General features: G+C 38.0%; 1 protein-coding gene across 1 annotated transcript in view; it reads left to right on the top strand.

Annotated features, from left to right (window-relative positions):
- The window catches only part of tsnare1 (T-SNARE Domain Containing 1), a 344,395-nt gene that overhangs the window by 117,569 nt on the left and 210,660 nt on the right, over positions 1-16,166 (top strand). Inside the window, exons 3-4 of the mRNA XM_055163234.1 lie at positions 11,699-11,776; positions 13,231-13,300. Of these exons, the coding sequence (XP_055019209.1) occupies positions 11,699-11,776; positions 13,231-13,300 (148 nt within the window). The remainder of the gene's footprint in view (positions 1-11,698; positions 11,777-13,230; positions 13,301-16,166) is intronic.

Below are 16,166 nucleotides of genomic sequence, written 5' to 3'. Positions count from 1 at the left end.
CCCGCACCGGCCCGCCATTAAAACTGCACTAAAGCTCCCCCGGCTTGAAAAATGAGCCATTTCCAACATGTATCGCCGTGTTGTGTCCGTGCTCCGTGACCAGCTCCAATCATGTCATTACCTGCACCATTTGTCCCCACAGCCCAGAGTAATGACTGCTGATGGACTGTGGCCTCCACCGTCACACATACACACTCTGTCACTGTCCGGAATCACAAACTGACCATTTCTCTGCCCATATTTGACCAACCTCTTTTGAAAAAAAAAAAAATGAAATGCAGTTGTTGATACTGCAGTGACAACATGCTGGGGGTGCTCTGCCTGTATCTCTAATGGTGGAATGTTTAGGAGTTGCCATAGTGACACAACTGGTCACATAAGGAAAATGTAGGTATATATTTATTATTTCAAACTCAATTCTGATTCAAAGGAAAGTTTTTGATGCCAGTAATAGATATATGTAAAAGATGTAATTTTCAACATAAAATATAGTTGTTTCTTATACTATATTTTTATCTTTACTCTCTATCCTCGTATATATTTATTGTGATGTGTGAGTTACTGTGTCCAAATTATTTCCCTTGTGGATCGGTAAAGCTTCTAAGTCTAATGTTGACACTTTTACTGATACGACTCTTGAACTCTTGAACTCAAACAACTACTACTACTGCTACTACTACTTCTTCCATGACTACTGTTGCCACTTTTACTGAATCTATACTTGAAACACTACTACTACCACTTGTACTGCATCTACTACAACTACAACTATGACTTTTTCCATTTCTTTTTCAGACTAATGTTGCCACTACTATTACTACTACTATTTCTACTACTATTACTATTAGTATTACTACTACTACTACTATTATTACTACTATTACTACTAAGTACTACTACTACTATTACTGCTATTTCTACTACTACTAATACTATTACTACTACTATTACTATTACTATTACTACTACTACTAATACTACTACTATTACTACTACTATTACTATCACTACTACTACTACTACCTTTAATACTATTACTACTACTACTCTTACTATTATTACTACTACTACTACTATTACTACTACTACTACTATACTACTACTACTACTATTACTACTATTACTACTACTACTAATACTACTACTATTACTACTACTATTACTATCACTACTACTACTACTACCTTTACTACTATTACTACTACTACTCTTACTATTATTACTACTACTACTACTACTTTACTACTACTACTACTACTTCTACTACTATTATTATTAGTATTACTACTACTACTACTACTTTTACTATTACTATTACTACTATACTACTACTACTACTACTACTACTACTACTACTACTATTACTACTACTGCACATATCAGCAAACTCTGTCAAAAAGTTTTAAGATTGTCTGAGAACTCAAGAGAAAAATACAAACTGGATTTAAACGACACATTTTCAGGAGCCTGTGATCAATACAGACTGTTTAGGAGTTTGATTTAGATTTTAGTTAGAAGTTCATGCAGGAGAGACTTGTTTAACAGCACAGATCAGCTCACCTGCTGTAGTTCCAGGTATGTCAGTTCTGCCTTGCACAGATTAACGTCTAATAAATCTTCAGACAGAGCAGAGCCTACAGTTAGTATCACACGCAGAGGGAACGTTGATTATTCAGAATTACACTTGATTCTGAAGTGAGTGAGTTGTTTGTTCTGATTTTAAGGCCAAATGAATGTATTCCTCGATCATGTAAACATTTATTCTTAAAAATGATTCTGGTCGTTCAGCGCAGGCTCGTTGGGTCGCCCTTTCAGATTTTGTGCTTAAATGAATAATGGGAAAAAAATCTAATAAAATACAGGTCTAAACCAGGACTGATCCCAGGATTGAACCAGGACTAAACCAGGTCTAAACCAGCACTAAACCAGGACTAAACCAGGTCTAAACCAGCACTAAACCAGGACTAAACCAGGTCTAAACCAGCACTAAACCAGGATTGAACCAGGTCTAAACCAGAATTGAACCAGGTCTAAACCAGGACTAAACCCTTTTTAAACCAGGATTAAACCAGGTCTAAACCAGCATTAAACCAGGACTGAACCAGGTCTAAACCAGCACTAAACCAGGATTGAACCAAGTCTAAACCATGACTAAACCAGGTCTAAACCAGCACTAAACCAGGATTGAACCAGGTCTAAACCAGGACTAAACCAGAATTGAACCAGGTCTAAACCAGGACTAAACCCTTTTTAAACCAGGATTAAACCAGGTCTAAACCAGCATTAAACCAGGACTGAACCAGGTCTAAACCAGGACTAAACCCAGTTTAAACCAGGACTAAACCAGGACTAAACCAGCATTAAACCAGGATTGAACCAGGTCTAAACCAGGACTAAACCCGGTTTAAACCTGGACTAAACCAGTATCAGTCCGGGTCGTCCCGACACTCAGTACTGGTTCAGTCTTGGTTCAGTCCTGGTTTAGACCTGTTTTAGTCCTGGTTCAGTCTGGCATCATAGTTTAAGTCACGGAAAGGGGAAACAGCCTTATCAGTTTTTTGTTTTATCATTTTGATTTTGGAGACAAATAACGAAGAAAATTGTTGTTTTTTCGTTTTCTTATTTTTGGTTTTATTTTGAAAAACGAAGGACACGTGGATTTACCATTTATGTCATCACAGCACTGAATTACATGTTTTAGAACTCACCTTCCCACAGAACTGACTCGTCACTCGGCCTGGACACTTGATACGTTCCAAACTTGTTGTCGTTTCTTTAACCATGCATGGACAAACGCCAGAAATGTGGCACAGTAGGGCTTAAAACGTCCCTCGTAGTTGAAATAAGTGGAGATTTATGCTGATCTAGTCCGTCCTAACAGCTCCGGCGTCCCTCCCTGTCCGTTATAATGACATGTGTTTTGAATGGGGAATAGCCTCATAACTTAAAGTGCACCTCCCTCAGCGCCAGGACGAGGGCTTTGGGCCGTGCCGTTTCCCTCTCTGCTCTATCACCATCGACACAATTACATTTCACATTAGGCTCTGATCTGCATTCACTTCCATTTGTCCCCTCTCTCTCACCGTCCAGCCCGGTTTTATTTTAATCACTGAAAATTCCACTTTCACTGCTAATTAATGAAGCTTGGGTCCTGGCTGTGATGTATCAAATTTTACATTTTGTGCTCATTATCTGTGTGGTCACTGTGGTTTTGAATGAAATTATCTTGGGACTCTTTGGGTATGGGAAAGTAGATTTGAAATGCCGTGTAGTGTTTCAGCACCATGGACAGTTCTCCAGATCTGACCCAGGATCTCGGTCTTTAGATTTCTCTGCATGCTAGTTAAACGAAGAAAAGAGGATTGAACGCAAGGTCCGTGATGGGATTTTTGACTCTTTTACAGGATCTAAATCTTTTGGATCTGTTCTATTGTCTCTTTTTTGCATTTATTTTAGGGGTGTCAAATTATCGCGTTAATTGCGATTAATTAATTACAGTCATATTTAATCTCTAACTTTAGTGTTTCTGTATGTGAGTTTCTTTATTATAAAACCTGTTTTTATGTGTTGTTGGGACAACAACACACACACACACAAAACACATTTATAAATTTTTTTATTTCGGTAATTCCTCTCATTGCCGGAAAGCCACACAAAACGCGCGCAGTAACAGCGTAAGTAAACGTTATGTTAACGTTGGCGGCGTCAGTCGAACAATGGACGAGGTCGTAGAGCCAGTAGAACAGAGGCAGCAGTGCACAGGTAAAAACACATTCGTGTCTTGGAAATTATTCTCCCGACGTGAAATATAAAAGAAAATAACAAATATAATATCGCCTGAAAACAACCTGCATAGGCTCATGATGTCTGCACTACTGTCCTATAGTGACCTGCCACATGAGGGGACACGCACACAAACACAAAACACAACAAACACACACACACACACACACACACAACACACACACACACACACACACACACACACACACACACACACACATTCACACATCATCGTCATTAACCTGAGAACGCGCGGACCACGTTTCCTTCCGTAGTTACTGCGTGGACACCGACGTGCTCCGTGAGCCGCGTGTGGATCGTGTTTTCTCGCGTACGTACGCGGCGTAAACCGCGCTTCCTCCTGTGCCTCTAAAACCAGAACTAACACCAAGACTAAAACCAGGACTAATCCAGTCCAGGACTAAACCACCAGGTCTAAACCAGGTCTAAACCAGGTAAACCAGGACTAAAACCAGGACTAAACCAGGACTAAACCAGGACTAAACCAGGACTAAACCAGGACTAAAACCAGGACTAACACCAGGACTAAAACCAGGATTAATCCATTCCAGGACTAAACTAGGACTAAAGTAGGTCTAAACCAGGTCTAAACCAGGACTAAAACCAGTGATCTCATATATAAAGCATTTCTCTCTATCAATAATATTTTTAATATGGTGAAGGAAAGACTGGACTTTTTATTGTCTTTAAGTAGACAAAAGTTATTATGTTCAGATTTCCTCGTCTTTGCTACTTTACAACAAACAGTTTCTTATTCATGGAGACTTGGGCTCAACAGCCAAATTTGGAGAGATTTGTTAAACAATAAATGACTTTATAAAGTCACTTTTTTAAATCTATATCAGTCTTTTGATCTGCCACAATAATGTAATAATGAATTTAAATGAAAATACCTCAAATTGAAGCTTTTCTCAGCATTTTTTAGGTGAGATTAAAATTAGATTAATTAGATTAATTAATTATAGATCATAATTAATTAATCTCTAAATTTTTTTAATCGCATGACAGCACTAATTTATTTATATGACAGAAGCCAATAAAGAATTTACAACAAATGAATCACCAAGGCTTTACTCTTTGGAGTTATGCAGAATCTAAAAAAAACAAAACAAAAACCTTGCGCAAAACCTTTGCTTTACAATAATAAAAATGAACAAGAATGATGTGTTTTATGCACAAATATTTGCAACAATATTTACAGAAGCAGCATTTACAGTAAGCCAGCACCCACATAGTCAGGCCAAGGACAGACCCCAACATGACTGGAGCTTCTCCTAAATACCCCGTAGCCCCTCCCACTGGACTAAACAATTAACAAAACATAAGGTTTTGGGCAAAACTGCGGCCGCTCCTCAATCAACTGGTCACATAAGGAAAATGTAGGTATATATTTATTATTTCAAACTCAATTCTGATTCAAAGGAAAGTTTTTGATGCCAGTAATAGATATATGTAAAAGATGTAATTTTCAACATAAAATATAGTTGTTTCTTATACTATATTTTTATCTTTACTCTCTATCCTCGTATATATTTATTGTGATGTGTGAGTTACTGTGTCCAAATTATTTCCCTTGTGGATCGGTAAAGCTTCTAAGTCTAATGTTGACACTTTTACTGATACGACTCTTGAACTCTTGAACTCAAACAACTACTACTACTGCTACTACTACTTCTTCCATGACTACTGTTGCCACTTTTACTGAATCTATACTTGAAACACTACTACTACCACTTGTACTGCATCTACTACAACTACAACTATGACTTTTTCCATTTCTTTTTCAGACTAATGTTGCCACTACTATTACTACTACTATTACTACTACTATTACTATTAGTATTACTACTACTACTACTATTATTACTACTACTATTACTACTACTAACTTTACTACTACTACTACTATTACTATACTACTATTACTATTACTATTACTACTACTACTACTACTACTTACTACTACTAACTACTACTTACTACTACTACTTTCTACTACTATTACTATTAGTATTACTACTACTACTACTATTATTACTACTATTACTACTATACTATTACTACTACTACTATTACTATTATTACTACTACTACTACTACTACTACTACTACTACTACTACTACTTACTACTACTACTATACTACTACTACTACTACTATTACTATTACTACTAACTACTACTACTACTATACTACTATTTACTACTACTTACTACTACTACTATTACTATTACTACTACTACTACTACTAACTACTATTACTACTACTACTACTACTACTACTACTTACTACTACTACTACTACCTTTAATACTACTACTACTACTACTACTATTACTATTTACTACTACTACTACTACTACTACTACTACTACTTACTTACTAATTACTACTTACTACTACTACTACTACTACTACTTTACTACTATTACTAACTACTACTACTTTACTACTATTACTACTATTACTACTACTGCTACTATTACTACTACTACTACTACTACTACTATTAACTACTACTACTAACTACTATTACTACTACACTACTACCACTACTACTACTACTACTACTTACTACTACTACTACTACTACTACTACTACTACTACTTACTACTATTACTACTACTACTACTACTACTACTACTACTACTACTATTACGACTATTACTACTACTACTACTACTACTACTATTACTATTACCACTACTACTACTACTACTACTACTACTACTACTACTATTACGACTATTACTACTACTACCGCTGGTCACATACAGAAAATGGAAAATGTAGATATTTATTATTTCAAAGCTCAATTCTGATTCAAAAGTAATTTTTTGATACCAGTAATAGATGTATGAAACAGATGTCATTTTCAACATGAAATATAGTTGTTTATTTTATTTTATCTTTATTCTTTATTCTTTTATATTTATACCTTATATATATATATATATATATATACCTTATATTATATATATATATATATATATATATATATATATATATATATATATTACCAGCCATGCTGCAACTGGTTCATAATACTGAAAAACCTTTTGGTAAATGGTCATAATTCTGCACAGCACTTTTCCACGTCCAAGGCATTTGCACATACATTCATACACAGACACTGGGGGCGAGGTGGGTTAAGTGTCTTGCCCATAGACACAACAACAGCATTCATCCGTGGGAGCTGGAATCACACCACTAACCTCCGCGTCACTGAATCTGACGCTCAACCAGTGCTGTTTTACGTGGAGAGCTCCCTCCACTCCACCAACCGAGCTGTCGCCGTATAAATATTTAATTCATTTTTGACCTTTCTTTTCAGTATCAATATATTTTTCCAACCCAATACAGGTTTAGTGTCTTGCCTAAGAACAAAAGTAGCCACCGAGGCAGCAATTGAGCCAGCAACTCTTCGATAATAGTCGCTCTAAAGATGTCTATTCTTGCTAAATGTATTTTAATTAACTCTTCAATTACCTGTGTTTTATGCCCAGGCCGCTAATTAACGTGGCTTTATTCTCCCCATTATAGAAAGTCCTTACATTTCCAGCATTGCCTTTAACATCTGTGCTCCGTTTTAATTGCGGTTGCTATGGGCAGTGAATGCTAATAAAATCCCTATCTCCTCCCATACAGAAACGGCCCATTCATTTGCAATAGTAAAAATCACTCAAATGCCACCTTTCAACACTGAATAGTTCCATTAGATATGCAGGCACAGGCCGTCCGCGGAATCATCAAATTGCAAATGGCTTATTTAAATAGAATGACGACTACAACTTACAGCGGGAGAGCGGGCAAAATCACTTAACCCTATTTTTGTACGTGCGCGTCGTGTCGGCGAGTACAAGTACTTACACAACTACTACTGTCGCTGCTTACTCCAGGACTTTTTCAGACAATTGAAGAAAGTATTATTACTATTCATATGTTTTAGTCTTTGTTATTATATTTTATCGTGATGTGTGAGCTACTTTGTCCAAGTAATTTCCCTTGTGGATCAATAAAGTTTGTAAGTTTAAGTTTAATGTTTCTACTTTTACTGATACTACTCTTGAACTTGAACAACTACTACTGCTGCCATTACTTTTTCCACAACTTTTTCAGACTACGGTTGCCACTTTTACTGAATCTCTACTTGAAAAAATACTACTACTACTACCACGATTACTGCATCTACTACTGCTACTACTATGACTTTTTAAATGTTTCCAAATACTACTACTACTACTACTGCTATTTCTACTACTGGAACTTTTCTATGTCTTTTTCAGACTAGTGTTACCACTTTTACTGATACTTTATGTGAACAACAACTACTATCACTATTACTGCATCTCCTGCTGCTACTACTATGACTTTCTCAATTTATTTTTCAGACTAATGTTGCCACTTTTACTGATACTTGACTTGACTTTACTACGACTACCATTATAACTGCATTTACTACTTCTGCTACTATGACTTTTACTATTTCTTTTTCAGACTAATGTCGCCACTTTTACTGAATCTCTACTTGAAAATCTACTACTACCACTATTATTGCTTCTACTACTGCTACTACTGACTTTTTTTTTCATTTCTCTAACTACTGCTACTGCTACTACAACACCTTTTCCATGTCTTTTTCAGAATACTGTTACCACTTTTACTGATACTTTACATGAACAACAACTACTAATAATACTGCTGCTACTACCACTACTACCACTACTACTTCTACTAATAGTATATTATTATTATTCCACTTTAATGATGGTATTTTAACAATGATAGCTACTACTACTAATACTACAGCTAGTACCAGTAATACAACTAATTTATTTATTTTATATTATTAAATTTTTTCCAGGCTACTGTTGCCACCGTTGTTTTACTTGGACTACTAGTACTACTACCTACTGTGACTACAAGTGCTCCTACTTCTACCACTATTACCGCAACTACTACTACTACTACTACCACTACTACTGCTACTAATACAATTTTTTCCATAGCTTTTTTCAGACTGGTACCTCTTTTACTGATACTTTATTTTAACAACTGCTACTAATACTGCAACTACTTCCACTACTATTGAATTATTACTATTACACTTTAATGAATGTATTTTAACAAAGACTGCTACCACTAGTAATACTACTACTACTATATATATTTTTTTTTTTGCAGACCACTGTTGCCACTTCTGCTAATGTTCTAATGCTTTACTTAGACGACTACTGCTACTACTACTACTACTACTACTACTACTACTACTACTACCTATTGCAACTACTACTGCTGCTACTATGACGTCTGTGGGCTGTATTTTTTTCATTTATTGCTTTTGTTGCTGGCTTTTCTCCATTCAAATCTCGTGGGGTCTTAAAAAAAGAAAAAAAAAACCACACAGTTTCATAACTACATTTTGCAGTACAAGTCTGGGCAATGTATTGTAAGTGAAAGAACATTGGTGGAACTTGTCTCTTCTTGAAATTTCTGGACATTTATTTCTAGTTTTTATACTAAATATACCAAATATATGTTTACTTTTATTTTACTGCAATACAACGATGACACTTCATTCAGTTAAAGCGCACAGATTCCACTATTTTCTGATCCGTGTTATAATGTGTCCTGCTCAAAAACATATCTGGATTTGTTTCATTCACATCAATCCTGCATATTTATACACTATGTTCCACCTTGTGATGTCATGTGGTAATACAGGAAGTGCTCCACTGTGTTTTTAAACTCCAAACTAGAATCATTTGGAAGATTTCAGCCCTGGAATTGCCAATTTTTACTGAACAAAAAGTAAAAGGAAGCTGCTAACTTGAAATCTACCGCTTCATGACATCACAAGGTGGAACAGAGCATGAACAGGGTATTTTTTTTTAGCTTTGGAGATGTAGACAGACGAATAATAAACACGTGTGAATAAACCAAAACACAACTCCGGGTCTGTTTTGGAGCAGGTCACGGCATTATAACACGTCTAAAACCTCAAAACGAGTCAATTTTGCCCAATATAGGACCTTCGATTGTCAAGAAACACTTCGTTATTGACCACAACTGACCACGGAGTGCGTCAAAATCTGAACCGAAAATCTAGTGTCCAGCTCCGTCACGCTCAGATTGAAGCCAGATTCCCACAAGAAAACACTGCACTTGCTTCTCTGCACCTCCCTGACCTTTCGGAGATGGAGGGAGATGGTCAAACACACGGAGAAACAGGCAAACAAGAGATAGACACTGTACAGACACCCTCCCCCCGGTATGGAGGGATGGAGGGATGGAGGGAGGAGGGCTATGTGGTCCTCTCTTTCTCTCTCTCTCTCTTCGTCTGTGTTTTCTTTCGTTCTCACCTTCGTTTCTCTCTCCTTCGGTCTGGATCTGCTCCACTGGACTGAAACATGTTTGCTTATGTGCTGTGTTCTCCTATCTCTTTTTGATCTCACGCTCTGTTTTTATTTCTTTCTCTTTATCCTCCATCTTTTCTATCTTTCTCTTTTTCTGTCTCTCATTTTGACTCCCTCTCTGTCTAGTTTATTTTTTTTTTTTTCCTATGCCTCATTCTCATTCATTCTTTCTCTCTTTCTCGGGCCTGCGAGTGGAGTCTACTAGTAGTCTCTTTTACTCTTTTCTCTCTCTCTGTCTCTTTCGACTCTCTCTCTCCTCTCTCTCTCTCTTCTCTCTCTTCTCCTTCTCTCCTCTTTCTCCTTTCTCTCTCTCTTCTCTCCCCTTTTCTCTTTACTCTCTTCACTTTCTTCTCTCTATCTCTCCTCTTTTCTCTCTTACTCTTCTTCTTCTCTCTCCTCTTACTCCTCCTCCCTTTGTTCTCTCTCTTCTCTCTTTCTCTTCTCTCCCCCTTCTCTTCCTCTTTTCTTCTCTCTCTCTCTCTCTCGTCTCTCACTTACTCTCTCATTTCCCTCTTTCTCTTTTCTTTTTCTCTCTCTCTCTCTCTCTCTCTTCTCTTTCTCTTCCCTTCTCTCTCTTTTCTCTGTCTATTTCTCTTCTTCACTCTTTTCTCTTCTTTCTCTTTTCTGTCTTTCTCTCTCTCTCTTCTTTCTTCTTTTCTCTTTCTCTTTTCTCTCTCTTTCTCTCTTCTCTCTCTCTACTCTTCTCTTTCTCTGTCTTTCTTCTTCTCTCTTTCTCTCTCTCTCCTTTTCTTTTCTGTCTCTCCTCTGCTCCACTCGTCTGCTAGTAGAGTTTGCTTCTCACTTTTATGCACTTTTTCTGTCAGTCTCTCTCTCTCTCTTCTCTTTCTCTCCTCTTCCTCTTTCTCTTTTTCTCTCTCTCTCCTCTTTCTCTGTTTCTCTCTCTCTCTCTTCTCTCTCTTCTTACTCTCTCTTCTCTCTCTCTCTCTCTCTCTCTCTCTCTCTCTCTCTCTTCCTCTCTCCTCTTTCTGTCTTTCTCTCTTTTCTCTCTCTCTTTCTCTGTCTCTCTCTTCTCTCTCTCTCTCTCTCTCTCTCTCTCTCTCTTCTCTCTTTTACTCTCTCTCTCTCTCTCTCTCTGTCTCTCTCTTTCTCTCTCTTTCTCTCTCTCCTCTCTCTCTGTCTCTGCTCCACTTCTCTCTCTCTCTCTCTTGCTTTCTCTTTTACAGACTTTTTCTGTCTCTCTCCCTCTCTTCTCTCTCTCTCTCTCTCCCTCTCTCCATTTTCTCTTTTACTCTCTCTCCCCTCTTTCTTGTTACTCTGTCTCTTTTCCTCCCTGTTTATGTCTGCTCCACTGATCTGCTATAGTGGAATCCTCTCTTTTACTCATGTCTCTCTCTTGTCTTTCTCTTTTGTTTTGTCTTTGTCTCTCTCTCTCCCTCCCTCTCTTCATCTCTGTGCTCCTCTGGTGTGCTCCCTGTTTACTGACGTCGTGTTTTTTTCTTCGTCTTGTCGTCTTCAGCCACACAGGTGAGCGCCACGGAGCTGCAGGATGTGTTCCAGGAGACCTCGTCCAATATCTTCCAGATCAACGCCAACGGTAAATACACACAGAGACACGATGTATCAATAAGAACAACGAGCGTCTGTGTTCGGCTCTGTGCAGTTTGTGCGTCTGCTCTGAGCTTTGAGGAGCCGCTCAGGTCAAATCCAGCTCCAAGAATCAAGTCCTTTTCTAGTGAAAACCGATTCCCGTCAGATCGGAGCCAAATCTTCTGCTGCTCCAGCTCGGATCTGCGAAAACCCACGTTAAGGAGCAGAAATATGGTTCACTGTCGCATGGCTGGACAGATTATAATTCATTTTTGACATGTAGGTCCACAGATAAACTTAAAAAAACAAAACAAAAAACAACAACTGTAAATTGGGTCCGTCAAATGCTTTTGTTTATTTATTTATTTTTTCATGGAGATTTTATTTATTTATTTATTTATTTGTATTTATTTATTTATTTGTTGTTGTTTTTTTTCTGGAATTTTCCACAGTATGGTATTAAACCTTGCTATTTTATTGGACTCCAAATCAGGAAGGGAGAGGGTATTTTTGAGCTATAAAATGTAATAAATATAAGATAAAGTTATTTAATGTCATACTGTGAAACATTCAAAGCAGAGCAATGACATGTCCAGAGAAACAAGCAGGTGATGGACCCTCCACCAGAAAAGTTACACAATGTACCTTTAAATGATAAAAAAAAAAAAAAAAAAAAAAAAAAAAAAAAAATGAAAGAAGGCCTATATAGGAGCTGTAGAAGGAATAAATAAAATGTATTAATAAATTAAATAATTAATTAATAACTTGTATGCCTCATTATAGATACAAACTAAGTACTAAAAGCATTCTGCTATTTAGTAATTGCAGCTCATGTTTTTTTTGGTTTTTTTAAATTAATTAATTAATTAATTTATTGTACATTTAGAGTATTTTTGGGGGGATAATGATGCTTTATGGTTTGGTTTCAGTATGATCATTTATCGTCTATATTTACTTCAAACATACTTCAAAAAATGTTATGGTGACAGGCCTAGTCTCAGTTATCAAATCAAAAGAAAAAGAAAATACTTTTGACTTTTGTTTCCATGTACTCAGCAAGCAGTGGTAAGTAATTAGAAAACACATTCGGGATGGAGTGGTGGAAAAATGTATTTATCAAAAGAATTGTGAAAGACCACAGAGACATGATTAAACTTAAAAGTACATTGACTTTGTGGTGAAATGTTCCAGGTAAACTAGTAGGCTAAGACACAGGTCGAATCTGTGGAGAGGCGATCCCAAACATTTCACACATACTGTTCTGTAGGAGTAACTGGATCCATAATGAGTTGAGGAGCTGGTTTCATATTCAGCTGACTCATATAAAACCCAGTAAAAGTTTGGACAGTTTTGCGTGCACAGCTCTTGTGATAAGATGTGATGTCGTCGTGTGCGTTGGTGACAGAGTAAATGAGAGTTTTGTCTTTCATTAATGTTTGTGTCACTCTGGTGTTTCTCCAGTCGTCTCACTGGAGAAGAATCTGCAGTCGCTCGGAACGTCGAGGGACACGCCAGAGCTACGCCAAACTCTGTGAGCATATATTTATTTATTTATTTATTTAATTTTAGTTTTGCATATACTTTTTTTTTATTATTATAACAAAGATTTGGAATATATAAAGTGAAAAAAATTAGATTCTGGTAGCTTCTACCACAACTAGTATTGCTCCCACTGCTGCTACTGTTACTACAGTGGCTATACCGGCTCATCGGAGCCTGATCCTGTCACATCTCAGAAGTAGAGCCCTGCACTCCCGCAGGACCCGACGCAAAATAGTGCGACGCAAGACACATTTTCAAAGCTCATTGTGGTTTGGAGCGGGACTGCACAATGCTGGAGCGGGCGGGTGGGAGGATAAACTGCAGTCACCCATATGAGTGTAAAGATGTTTGCCCATCATACATCATTTGTGCTGGATATTTTATTTGGCATGAATCAAAACATTTTAAGCAGCCCAAGTTTACATATGTGGTCTTATCTCACGCACATTTTAAACAATTCCTTTCCACTTGTCCATGTTTGATAGAGCTTAAGAAAGCGAACATCCCCATCCTGCGGGATTTGTGGGCGAGAGCTGGACAAAGTATCACAGATGTGGGCGGGAACGGGAATGAAAATTACAATTTTTTGCTGAAATGGGCAGGAGCAGGACTGCACAGTGCGGGTGGGAGCAGGAGTGAAAATTCTGTCCCGCGCAGATCTCTACTCAGGAGCTCAGCAGGGCCGGGCCTGGTTAGTACTTGGATGGGAGACCGCTGGGAAAATCAGGTGCCACAGGGGGCCGCCATTCACAAAGGAATGTCATTGTGTCCTTAGGCAAGACACTTCACCCACAGTAGGAAGTGTAGTGATAGTGGTGGTCGGGGAGGTGGAGTGTGGAGTGAATGAATAATGCTCTTTAAAGCATCTTTGAGTGTCCAGAAAAGGGCTATATAAAAATGATGCATTATTATTATTATTATTATTATCACTATTATACTACTTCTACTACTACTACTATTACAGCTATTTTTACTATCCCCATTACGTTTCTCCTTCTCAGATGACTGTTGCCCCTTTTATTAATGTTATGTACGTTATGTAATGTTGAGATAGTGTCATTTTCTTTGCGCAAAATGTCACTTATGTCTTAAACGTCACTTCTCTATATGTCTCCAGTTTGTGAGCTGTTTTTAAACGTATCTCATTTTAAATCTTGTTGTGAGCGCAGGATTCATTTTAATTTTATGTAGTGTTCACTCTTTGTTTTATCCCTCTATTACATATTGATTTCTGTTTTTAACTTGAGCTGCAATTACCAGATCCAGCGCTGATGACAAAGTGGCCCATCTCAAATGATTGTCTCTTTAAAACCTCTTTAAAATGCATTACATCCTGCTGTGCTGGCGGCCATTTTGTCTGCTATGTTTGACACTTTTATTATTATGTCAGACTTGGAAACTCACCGACAATGCTTGGCTGGCCTTTTTATGAAGTTTTAATTTGCAATAGCAGTTTTAGAATGTCACAGTTAGTATTATTGTATTGCTTATAAAGGTTGTGTGTGTTCTTTTTAAAGGGTCCGTATAACGCTATTTTCTGATCTGTTATAATGTTGTTTCTTTGTCAAAAACAGACCTGGAGTTGTGTTTTGGAAATGCCAATCTCTACTAAACAAAAGGTAAAAGGAGCTGTTAACTTGAAAACTACCACTTCATAGCATCACAATAATAAAGGATTACTTAAACATATGTGCATGAAACAAAAGGTCTGTTTTTGAGGACATAACTGCATTATAACAAGAGGAAAATTTGCGTGATAGGACCTTTAAGTTATTGTAACTTAATACTCTGTTCCACCTTGAGATATCATGAAGTGACAGAGACAGAGAATTCCAGGGCTGAAAATATCCAAACGACTCTAATAAAGGTGTGTAGCTGTTTTCTCCACCTCTGCACAATGAGCAAATTCAAAAGTATCCTGTCCCGCCCTGATCTTGAAAAAGTCATCCACACGCTTATCTCATCCCGTCTAGACTATTCCAACTCCCTTTTCTTCAGCCTTGATTTCAAATCCATCTCCCGTCTCCAACTCCTCACTGGGTTTAACAAACATTGACACATGACCCTGTTTTACTTCCCTTCTATTCTCTGGCTGCATAGGACCTTTAAGTTACAACCATCCATTTTCTTTTGCTTATCCGGGGTTGGGTCACGGGTGCAGCAGTCTAAGCAGTGACTCCCAGACTTCCTTCACCCCAGACACGTCCTCCACCTCCTCCAAGGGGACCCCAAGGCGTTCCCAGGCCAGCCCAGAGACAAAGTCCCTCCAGTGTGTCCTGGGTCTTCCCTGGGGGCTACTTCCGGTGGGACATGTCCGGAACATTTCCCAAGGGAGACTCTCAGGAGGCATCCGGAACAGATACCCGAGCCACCTCAGCTGCTCCTCTCGACGTTGAGGAGCAGCGACTCTACTCCGAGCTCCTCACCCTATTTCTAAGGGAGCGCCCAGCCATCCTACAGAGGAAACTCATTTTGACCGCTTGTATCCGCGATCTCGTCCTTTCGGTCATTACCCAGAGCTCATGATCATAGGTGAGGGTAGGAACGAAGATTGACCAGTAAATCGAGAGCTTTGCCTTTCGGCTCAGCTCCCTCTTCACCACAAAGGTCTGATACAGCGACTGCAACACTGCCGACGCTGCACCGATCCACCTGTCAATCTCACGCTCCATCCTCCCCTCACTCGAGAACAAGACTCCAAGATACTTGAACTCCTCCACTTGAGGCGGGGACTCTCCACCCACCCGGAGAAGTGCAGTTGTAGGAGTCATACGTGGGTTTTCTATTGATTCTCTCGTGTGACTCATTTATTTATTTTATTTATTTAAAAATATTTTTTTATGCTTTTTATGCTT

This window comes from Boleophthalmus pectinirostris, unplaced genomic scaffold (assembly GCF_026225935.1).
Source record: "Boleophthalmus pectinirostris isolate CB_2022bp ecotype Guang Dong unplaced genomic scaffold, ASM2622593v1 HiC_scaffold_6, whole genome shotgun sequence".
NCBI classification, from domain to species: domain Eukaryota; kingdom Metazoa; phylum Chordata; class Actinopteri; order Gobiiformes; family Gobiidae; genus Boleophthalmus; species Boleophthalmus pectinirostris.
The sequence above is the reverse complement of the archived record's forward strand: the minus strand, read 5'-3'. Positions and strand labels throughout refer to the sequence as shown.